This window comes from Lipotes vexillifer, unplaced genomic scaffold (genome assembly GCF_000442215.2).
Source record: "Lipotes vexillifer unplaced genomic scaffold, Lipotes_vexillifer_v1.1 scaffold184, whole genome shotgun sequence".
Classification (NCBI taxonomy): domain Eukaryota; kingdom Metazoa; phylum Chordata; class Mammalia; order Artiodactyla; family Lipotidae; genus Lipotes; species Lipotes vexillifer.
Window position 1 is genome coordinate 1,982,377 of NW_006783561.1, and position 8,068 is coordinate 1,990,444.

At 53.3% G+C, this 8,068-nt stretch overlaps 1 protein-coding gene across 2 annotated transcripts in view; it reads right to left on the reverse strand.

Moving 5' to 3' along the window:
• Positions 1-8,068, reverse strand: part of CRTAC1 (cartilage acidic protein 1) — a 136,611-nt gene that overhangs the window by 48,796 nt on the left and 79,747 nt on the right. For both annotated transcript variants that reach the window (XM_007456231.1, XM_007456230.1), the window contains exon 3: positions 4,657-4,853. In XM_007456231.1, the coding sequence (XP_007456293.1) occupies positions 4,657-4,853 (197 nt within the window). The remainder of the gene's footprint in view (positions 1-4,656; positions 4,854-8,068) is intronic.

Sequence of the window (8,068 nt, forward strand, 5' to 3'; positions counted from 1 at the left end):
GTTAATAAATAAGGTAGGGTGTGGGGCTCACAGCCCACAGTGACCCATTCAGCACCACACTCCTACTACCCCAGGCCAGGTCTTGCGGGCAGAAGAGCTCAGGGCCAAGCCAAGCAGCAGCTGGAGTAGCCAGCGCAGGAACTCTGAGGAATGGGCTCTGGGCAGGAGCTGCAGGAGGTCCTGGGTTCCTGGATGTGGAGGGGTGTTGGAGCGGGCCTCTTGTCCGCCTTTGTCCTGCACACACTCCTACCTGGTTTTTTACAGAGTAGTGTTGCCTGAAACACACTGGCTAGTATTCTTCCAGGTCAGTTAAGCTGTACGCTGCTTTCCTGGCCCAGGCCTCTTGGAATTGTGGTCAGTCTTCCTCTGTTCCCTCCCTCTTACTACTTTCCAGTTCTTAACCCTTGAGCTGTGCCTACCTGATACCCTCATCTGTGTGGTGTCTTATTTACATGATGGTCCTTTTCTCTTTCTGCTCCGAGTCTCTCTCTTCAAGCGGCCAGGAGGGAGGCCTGTGGCCCCTCCATCCAGGACGTTTCTAAAGTCTCTGCCTTTCTTCAAGCCACAGAATTATAACAGCCATTGCTTAGAGAGCATGGATTAGGTCCTAGACACCATAATAAGTACTTTTCATTCATTATCTCAGCTGTTCACTCAAATATATATATTAAATGTTTATGGGCTTCCCTGGTGGCGCAGTGGTTAAGACTCCGCCTGCCAATGCAGGGGACACGGGTTCGAGCCCTGGTCCAGGAAGATCCCACATGTTGCATAGCAACTAAGCCCGTGAGCCACAACTACTGAGCCTGAGCTCTAGAGCCCGCGTGCCACAACTACTGAAGCCTGCATGCCTAGAGCCTATGCTCCGCAATAAGCCACCGCAATGAGAAGCCCATGCACCGCAACGAAGAGTAGCCCCCGCTCGCTGCAACTAGAGAAAGCCCGCGTGCAGCAACGAAGACCCGACACAGCCAAAATAAATAAATAAATAAAATAAATTTTAAAAAAATGTTTACTAAGTGACATAAGTATTTCTTTGGTCCTGGAGATAAAGCAGAAAACAAGACAAAGTTTCTGTCCCCATAGTGTTTAGCAGAAGAGTAGCAGAGATGAACAACAAACCAATATATAACACATTTTCAGACAGCAGTAAGTGCTCTGAAGAGAAACAAAGCAAGTTAAGGGCATAGGGAGTGATAGGGTACGGTCTTAAGGCTTTCAGGGAAGACCTCATCTGAGAAAGGGCCTGAATGAAGGGAAGGAGTGAGCCTTGAGAACAACGGTGGGAAAAGCATTTTAGGTGGAGGGAACAGCAAGTACAAAGGCCTCGGGTAGGAAAGCGGCAAGCGAGAGGAAGAGTGGAGGAAATGGAGCCAGAAGGGCGACTGGCTCACAGCCGGAGGGGTGTGGTGGGTGACGGTAAAGACTTTGGATACAGTCTGTGGGGCTACTGGAGGGAGTTGAACTTATCAAGTTGATATGATTTTCCTGTACTACAGGTGAAGGGGTTGAGACCGAGAGAGGTCAAGCATCTTGCCCAAGGTCACCCAGTAGGTGAGGGGCACGTCCCAGGTTTGTACAGACTGACTCCCACGGGACACTGCCAGGATGCAGGACGCCAGTGCTGACATCCTAAAAGCTGGCTGAGGGACAGGGTGGGTCCGTCCTTCCAGAGGTCTCTCCGATGCTTGGGCGCAGCCTAAAGCAGCCCCCAGTCATAAGCCATGGGCAGGTGTGGGCTGGCTGGGGCTCCTGGAGAGGATCGCCAGTTCCTCATTGTGGGCAGAGTGGCAATGGCTGAGCGTCATGCCAGCTGGACCCAGGGAAGTGCTGACCTGACACAAATGGCTCCACACCCCACCCACTGTCGATGAATCAATCGAATCACTCAACTGAAAAATTAACTCAAACCCACAGACATCCCTCAAACCCACAGACGGTCACTGGGAGGTGCACGCCTGGGGCTGAGGCTGGGGGGCAGTGTCACCCTTACCCCAGCTCTGGGGGCCGAGCGCCAGACTCTCCCAGAGGAACCTTCCTGGGGGCTCCATTTGCCTGCCTCTTCTTGTCTTCCCTCTGTTGTTAAACCTTCTCTCAGGCCAAATGCTTCTGCCTTGTCTGTTCTTCCTGGATTTATTTATCGAGTTTTAATTGTACTCTTAGGACGTTCAAGTTCTGGCTGGGCCAGAGGGAGGCACAAAATAACCAATACATGGACTTTGCCCTTGAGGAACTTAGTGGCTAGGAGAGTGGAGTCAGACTCCTAGAGAAATATAAGACTGCACTGGAGAGACAGGGCAGGATTTTTGTCTGTTACATTCACTGGGGCATCATCAGTGCCTAGAATAATGCCTGGCATACGGTAGGTGCTCAGTAAATACTTACTCAATGAGTGAATACATTAGTGAGTAAATGGGGTGATGGTTAGGCTGAGCACGGAACCAACATGACTCTGGGGTATTGCTGTCAACCTCGACTGCACGAGGGAATCACCTGGAAAGCTTTCCAATCTGATAACTGGGTCCCACCCCCAGAGGTTCAGATTGGACTGGACTGGGATGCTCCTTGGGAACTGGGCACGTTAAAGCTCCTCAGGAGATTCTAGTGTGCAGCCTGGGCTGAGCACCGCTGCTCGAGGATTCACCATGAAACGCTCTAAGAGCGTGGGAGGGCTGCTGCTTCGAGACACCTGACGGTCGGGTCCTAGCCCTGGTGCTCCGTGTTCAGTGAGTGGAAGAGCCTGTCCCCTTCCTCTGGCATGATGCCCGCTGAGCCCACGTTAAACACCTCCTTCCACAGTTCTCCCCATTTCTGCGTCCCTCCAGCATCTTCCTGGGCACTCACTCCTTCCACAGCCGTCCCTTGCTGCTGTTCCTCTCCTGACTTTGCCCCACATTAAAGGTTGATCAGCCCATCAATTAATTGTGTCCTAATCCAATCTTGGCTTGGCTGGAGAGAGGGCAGTAAATCCAGCTGGGTAATCATGTCCTGATATTTGTGTAGGGATAATTACTATCTCTCAGGCCTCACTTGGTGGCAAGATGAGATGAAAACCCATAAAACACCACTTGGGGCTGTGGCTCATTGTTTCTCGGCTGCACAAAGCTGGCTGTCAGCCAGTCAGCTCCGCCTGCCCCTGCCCCTGGCACCAGCCCCAACCCCTTCCCTTGCCATTCATGCACATGGCAGGGCTCAACAGCAGGGGCAGTCTGCGGCTGGATCCTGGCTTGGGCTCAGCAACCAGCAGGGGCAGCATTATGGGCCCAGGGTAAAGCCAGTGTGTGTGTGTGTGTGTGTCTATGGGAGCAGGGAAGGTGGTCCCCATAGCCAGGCGATCACCTGCCTCCAGGAGGTTGGGAGGGTCCAGAATGGTGAATTCACAGGTCTGAACCACACGGTGCTGTTCAGACCAACCCAAGAGGCTGCTGCCATCTGGAAGAGTGCAGTGCATGTCCAACCTGGCCCCAAAGGGGCACTGGGCCCTGCATCCTTCAGGAGGAAGCCATGGCCTGGGACTTCCCTGCAGATGTTATGGCCCCATGGGAGCAGACTTCCACCTGAAGCCCCAAGAACACAGTCCCCCAACTCATGAAACACTGAGCACCAACCATGAGCCTGGCTCTCCACTAGGCCCCGAGGGCATCGGATTGAGTAAGGCCACAGAGTGTCTTGATTAAAAGGATGGATCTGGAGTCAAACACTTGGGTTTGAATCCTGGGACTTACAAGTTGTGTGGCCTTGGGCAAGTCATATGACCTCACTGTGCCTCAGTTTCCTCAACTATAAAGTGGGCCACACCAGTACCTACCTAATTGAGCTATTGTGAGACTTAAATGAGATGATGAATACAAAGTGCTTAGATCCTGGCCCGGCACATAGTAGGTGCTACTTAAATATTAGTTGTTATCATTACTCTTGCTATTATGTAGCCTTCTGGGCATCAGTTTCTCTCAGCCATTCCTTGGTGTGTAGGACCTCCTACTCAGAGCGTGGTCCCTAGACAAGCAGCAGCATCACAGCCTGAGAGCATGTTAGCAATGCAGGATCTCAGGGCCTAGCCAGGCCTGCTGAGTCAGAATCCGCATTTACACAAGAGCCGAAGTGACTGGGATGGCACTCTGGGCTAGGACAGGCCCCAGATCTGTCTTCCACCAAGTTGTATCCCCAGCACCTACTGCCTCTGGTCTGGCATGCTGTAGGTGCTCTGCAGGAATGTGGGGTGAAAAAATGAGCTCAGCTGAAAGCTATGGGGGCCTTTGAAGGATTTCAAAGCATTTTAGAAAGTTCCCTGGAAGCAGCACGGAGGGCTATGCCAGGGAGTCGTCTGCGGGCTATGGGCCTGAGAAGTGCTGAGTGGTTGAGCCACCAGGAGTGGGGGAGAAGGGAGGAGGGGTCAGTTAGGAGGACCAGGCTGCCGCTCAGACCGGGAGGCGAGGAGGACGTAAAGTCCGAGGGAGGGGACAGGTCTTCTGCTCAAGGCCTCCCTCTCCAGGGGCTGGGAGGTGAGGAACAGCTTCAGGCATAAGAGAAGAACGGATCCTCCCAGGGCTGTTTCTGTTGGGACGGAGTGAGGTCCTGGGGAAGCCGGTGACGGTAGCCTAGTGCCGGGAGGAAGGAGGTGGGGGCCGGGGGAGGCCCGCGGCCCCCAGCCCTTACCGGAGAAGGCATTATTGGTGTTGAGAAAGTAGATCTCCTCGTGGCCATCCCCGTCGATGTCGCAGGCTGTGACCCCGATGGCGTTGCCCTGCCGGTCCCGCAGCGCATAGTAGGGGGAGCTGCGCTCGTCCACCGCGATGTTCACCAGCCGCTTCTGGGCCCGGTCGTACTTCAGAACCAGGTTGGGGCCATTGTACCTGGAGGAGGAAGGTGGAGGGGACATTGGGGGGAGCAGCTGGGCCCACCTGGCTCTATCCGACCAGAGCAGTGGGCTCAGTCTTCCCGGACAGGTCTATGTGGGGACAAATCCGCCCCGGAACGTTCCTGGGGAACCACTGTATTCCTGGGGAACCCTTGGCAGCCTTGCCTTGGGGTCCCCGGGTATTTGACGAGTGTCCCTGAATCCGATGTGGGCCGAAGCAAAGTGAGAGTCAGCAGGTCCCACGTGGGATGCAAACAAGGAGCAGGGTGGTGGAGGGGAGTGGGCAGTCAGTGATAAGCCCCTTACCGTAGGCTTTGCTGAAATAAACTCCCTGACATTTATCTTGCTCATTTCAATGTAAAAGGCACTTTCATATTTATGATCTCATTAGTTTAAATTTAACAACAATCAAGTGAGGTAGGCATGGGAGTCTGCATTATTAACCCATTTTGCAGATGAGGCAACTGATGAACTTCATCAGGGAAAGTGAGGCTCAGAGAGGTTGAGTGCCCTTCTCAAGGTAGCGCAGCTAGTAAGCGTCAGGTGCTGGAACTCAAACCCAGGCCCTCTCTGCTAACCCAAGGGACCTGGAGTGAATTCTGGAAGCACAGAAGGCTTTGTCATTGAGGTCTGGAATGACTCTCTCTTGACAGAAAGTCCCAGCATTTAAACAGTAGGATGAAACTGGCATCCCAGACAGGAGATTACAAATGCATCTAAAGTCATCAGGTGGACCTGCTGGATCGCTTTGTCCAAGGCACTGGAAGGAAAAGATTACAGAGCTCCTCAGTCCTCATCTCTCTCTCGTCTGACTCTCCTGCAACCACGCGACCTCCCTGATGCTTGCTCTTGCCTCAGGGATTCGCACTTGCTGTTCCCTCCGCCCAGGATGCTTTTCCTCCAGGTACCCACATGGCTGTCTCCCTCCTTCACGTCCTTCAGGCCCTCACGCAATCTTCCCTTCTCTGAGAGGCCTTCCTGCCCACATTCCTGAAACCTGCAACCACCGTCACCCCGTACCCTCGCCCCTCACCCCTGCTCTCTTTCCCACGGCTTTTTACCACCGGCTGACAGCTCTCTAGCTTTTCCTATTTAGCACTTCCTTCTCTGTCTGGTCCTGCTAGAATGTCAGCTCCACAAGGGCAGAACTTTTTGTCTGTTTTGTCCCCCAGGACCTAGCACAATGCCTGGCACACAATAGGTGCTCAGTAAATCCTTGCTGACTGATTGAATAAGTGGATCCTCAGAGCCCATGTCTGAGTCATAAGGGCTTAGGTGTCCCGTGGTCGATTTCTTCCTATTGCCTTTCCATGTGGAGAAAGTGGTGTGTCCAAGGTCACCCCAGGCAGCACAGCCAGGAATGTCTGGACTCCTCCCTCCTCCTGGAACACCTGTCAGGCTCTCCAAAGGAACCTGGCCACCCCCCATCCATTAGTTCCTGGGCTACTGCCTTTGTTTGAACCTGAGCGTGTACATCCAGAGTGAAGTTCAGCTGCCAGCCTCTGGACGGTCCCCAGCTGAAAACACTGTGGGGAGGGAGGAAAGAACTCTCCAAGGTCTTTGAGAGAAATCACTTCTTGCTTTCCTGAAACAGAACCAATTTAGCCCTTTGTCACCAAGATGCAGAGCCAGTGAAGTTTGGGGGATGCTGAGTGACTGGCCACGTGCCTTCCGGCATCCACAGTGTGCGAAAGGGGAGACGGAGCTTACTGGGGGCTGAGTCAGCACTCGGTAATGGGAGGTTGCGCCTCAGACACCTTGACAAAGAGTGTCTGAGGGCTGTGCATCGAGGGCACGGCATGACCTATGGGACGTGTCTAGGCAGCAGAGATGGAACACTTGAGTTCCAGCACCGTCAGCAGCTGGCTCCAGCCCCCAGGGACAGGAAGTGCCTTGTGGGTGCTAAATACTAAGCCTCAAAGCCTCCAGGTCTTCTGTTTACTACCATTACTGCTCCTCACAAGACAGTACAGTTCTGCGGCGCTAGGCCTTGCTAAAAGCACTTTCCCATGCATTGCCTCACCTGAGCCCTAGTAATCCCAGAAAGAAGGTAGAGAAGGCATTTTTCTAGAAAAGGAAACAGAGGGTCAGAGAGGCAAAGTGAGGTTACACAGCTCGTACATGGCAGGTCCTAGGTTACACAGCTCGTACATGGCAGCACTAGGCTTCTAACTGTCTTCAGGTCCAACCCTGTGCTCTTTCCACACTGCCTATGATGCCAACACTCTTTGTCCTCTGCATTTTTTTTTTTTTCTGGTGTCCTCTCCCAAAGCAGCGACATGGGAAATGCCCAAGAACTTCACATAAAGTGGAGATAATAACCCTACATTTCTATTGCACTTTACAGGTTATAAAACACTTTCTCAGCCTTGATTTCATTTGCTTCTCTGCAGGTCTTGACTCTTCCAGAGGTTAGTTTTGTGACCTTAGGCTGGTCAGTTCCCCAGTCTAGGTTCTGAGTTTCTCGTCTGCAAAACGAGAGTTGGACTAAATCAGAGGGTCACAAAATGTGTGGACAAATGCGGTCTTGGGGACGGGCTTCTGGGCCCTCTCCTCTCAGTTTCATCCAGAGCATTTCTATGTTGATGCATTTTATTTTATGCATCACATTCCATAAAATGTTGTTTAAACAAGGGATTCCAGAGCCAGCGTTTAAAAGGCACTGGACTAGAAGCCGTGTGACAGCACTTGGTCTAATGCTCTTGAAATAGTGCCTTGAGTCTAACCCACCTCAGGAGATGGACAGAGGGGGCGTGGCCCCCCTCCAGGCTATGGCTGAGGAGTCCCCACATGAAGTCCAGCACTGACACCCCTCCTTCGCACCCCCTGTCCCTTGGGTCTCCCCCAAGGAGAATGTCTTTACCACCCCCAGTCGGGGGAGAGGCCATGGCCTCTGCACCTGTTGGAGGCCAGTCCTTTCACCCTGAATGGGGGGTGATGGGCACGCACACAAGGTCTCTGCTCCCATGGTGGTGGCCCTGGGGGAGAGGATGGCCCTGGACCATCTCTTGTTTGAAGGACTTGGGGGTGCTAGTTCCAGGGTACTCCCTAAGGCGTAGAGGGGTAGGGGTACTAGGCTGGCTCAAATCCTCCATCTGTTACAGAATGAGCACGTGCCGCAGAGTCCTCCCAAGCCTACATGGCAGCCTGGGATGAATCCTGACACTCTGTCCCCTTGTGTCCCACCACCCGCCACCGCCCCCCCCCCCC